The sequence below is a fragment of the Meleagris gallopavo genome, unplaced genomic scaffold (assembly GCF_000146605.3).
Source record: "Meleagris gallopavo isolate NT-WF06-2002-E0010 breed Aviagen turkey brand Nicholas breeding stock unplaced genomic scaffold, Turkey_5.1 ChrUn_random_7180001952536, whole genome shotgun sequence".
Taxonomy (NCBI): Eukaryota; Metazoa; Chordata; class Aves; order Galliformes; family Phasianidae; genus Meleagris; species Meleagris gallopavo.
The window spans coordinates 875-3,090 of record NW_011213641.1 but is presented as its reverse complement, the minus strand read 5'-3'; the positions used below and the strand labels follow the sequence as shown (position 1 = coordinate 3,090).

At 52.9% G+C, this 2,216-nt stretch overlaps 1 gene segment (V, D, J or C); it reads left to right on the top strand.

Moving 5' to 3' along the window:
* Positions 1 to 8: 8 nt before the first annotated feature.
* On the top strand, positions 9 to 1,327 carry LOC104916978 (the record flags this gene model as incomplete). The annotated part of the segment is given in 1 exon segment: positions 9 to 1,327. A coding segment is annotated over 1 exon segment (477 nt), but the record flags the coding sequence as incomplete, so codon positions are not given.
* Between the last annotated feature and the right edge of the window lie 889 nt (positions 1,328 to 2,216).

Sequence of the window (2,216 nt, the reverse complement as noted above, 5' to 3'; positions counted from 1 at the left end):
AATTTCTGTGGGAGAAAATGGATTTTCTGAGTTTGCTGCTTCTTTTCTTCTCGGCAGTGGCTGTGAGCAGAGCTCAGGTGCAGCAGGAGACGGTGGCAGAGACCAGCGAGGGCACCGAAATCAACATCACCTGCTCACACCCCAACATACAGTCAGACGAGTACATCTACTGGTACCGTCAGCTCCCGGGCCGAGGACCCGCATTCCTCGTCAGCACCGTTAAAGTCTCCAAGGAAGTGCCGGACCCGGAGGGGCGGCTGTGGGTGTCGGAAGACCGCCGCTCCAGCGCCCTGTGTCTCACCCGGCCCCGGCTCGGCGACGCGGCGGTGTATTACTGCGCCGTGAACCCACGGGAAGCGAAGCCGGGGCTGCGGCCGGGCACGAACCGCTTAGGGCGGGTCGGGGGCACAGTGCCGTCCGGGCCCGCAGGGGGCGCTGCCTGCATGGCCGCCAAACTCCATCCTGACCAGGGTGCATCTCCCTGAGAGAAACGAGCACGGCACCCGCAGCAGTGATTTACTGAGGCCAATGTGAGACAGACACATCTGTATTTCAGGTGAGCAAGATGGCATAAATGACTATGCAAGCTCTGTTGTGCAGCACGGAGCCCTCCTCACAGTTCTGCCATGTCTGCTATCCTTGCTTGCTTCCCCGGTGCCACACTGATGAGAACAGGAGGAGCCCTGTTTCTACGAGACAGCAATGTGGCTTATACCCACGCCATTCCACACAATTGTATCTTTTTCCATAAGCTGAGCAGTGGTGGTGTTCTGGCTTTAAATAACTACTGGTCTTAGCTGTGGGCAGAAACATTGCAAGGCAAAGGCTAATAGTCCCCTGTTCTGCCATAGACAGAGAGATCTTGTTCTGCAACGGACAGTGCCCAAGAGAGCAGCCTCTGCAGTGTGTCACAACCTCCCATTCTTCTGGCAACAGAGGAGTATCTCCACAGGTTAGGTAGAGGAAACAAAAAGAGACACGAGCCATGTTTTCAGAAAGCACGGGATTGCCTCTTGCTTTCAGCATTTCCTAGAGTATCCGAGTGGGGTCTGGAATTCAGAAAGCAGTGGCTTAAAGATTCCTTCTTGATGCAGCATCCTGTTCGTGGTTCATGGACAAATTTCTCCCGGACCACGGCCAGCAGCTTTAGCAGGGCGGGCACCTTCTGCCACAGTAGCGGCTGCCCAAGCCGGACAAGTCAAAGCCCCCCGAGGTGATGGGCACGCCCTCAGAGCTGAGGATGCTGCCAACAGCAGCGGAGGTGGAGGAGCCCACAACGGTGTTCTGCGGGAAGGAGCTGAGGATGGGTCCGGGCAGGGTCACCACCACGGGAGAGGGCTGGATGACGATGGTGGAGTTCTGGCACTGCCTGACACAGGGCTCATTGCAGCTGCTGGCCAGAGGGGTTGGGCCACAGGGCCGGCATGGCACACACTGGGTGTAGCCTGGATAGCCTCTCACAAAGGAGACAAGGCAACGACTCAGGATGGAGGAGAAGGTTGAGAAAGGAGGTCAGATCCTTTCATAATGCCAGGAGCCTACAGTGAATTGTCTGACCCAGAGAGATTCTCTTTGAATGCATCAATCTAAAGCCATGTAAGCTGTGTCCCAAGCACTCTCTGAGCAGATGTTACCTCATCCATGGTCTCTCATAGCATGGAGATCCACTATCTGATAACATTTCTATTCATTTAAGAGGAGAAGAGTGGGCTTCACACTTACCTGGTTCCCAACAAGGAGAAGGCAAGAGAAACGAATGGTAAAGATGGGAACTGGGCTGCCTTTTTAATTGGTTTTCATCACTGTAGGTCCACAGGCACAGCTGATACAGGCCATAGTTTTCTGACTAGTTAACCTTGATTGCAAGCTATCCCTTCTCGTTATGTGGGCTGGTTTTTTGGTTTCCTACAGTGCTACCTTTGTGTTTCCAGACATACGATGTGACCATTCTCTAATGAAGGATTCTTTGAAGTGCTGTGATTAAAGGCTCAAAGATTCATAGGGCAGAATTGCACTGATGAGACCAATGCCTCAGCTCAAGTGGTGATCAGGTCCAGAGGAGGCAAATGAAGTCAGTCTAGCTCAGTGCAGTGGGGCTGTCATGGTTTCATGATTTTTGTAATCGGTGTTTGGCATCATAAAATCATGCAGTGCACTGGGAGTTGAAGTGTTAATTCTTGAATTGCATGGATTGTTGATAGTTCTGTTACCTGTCT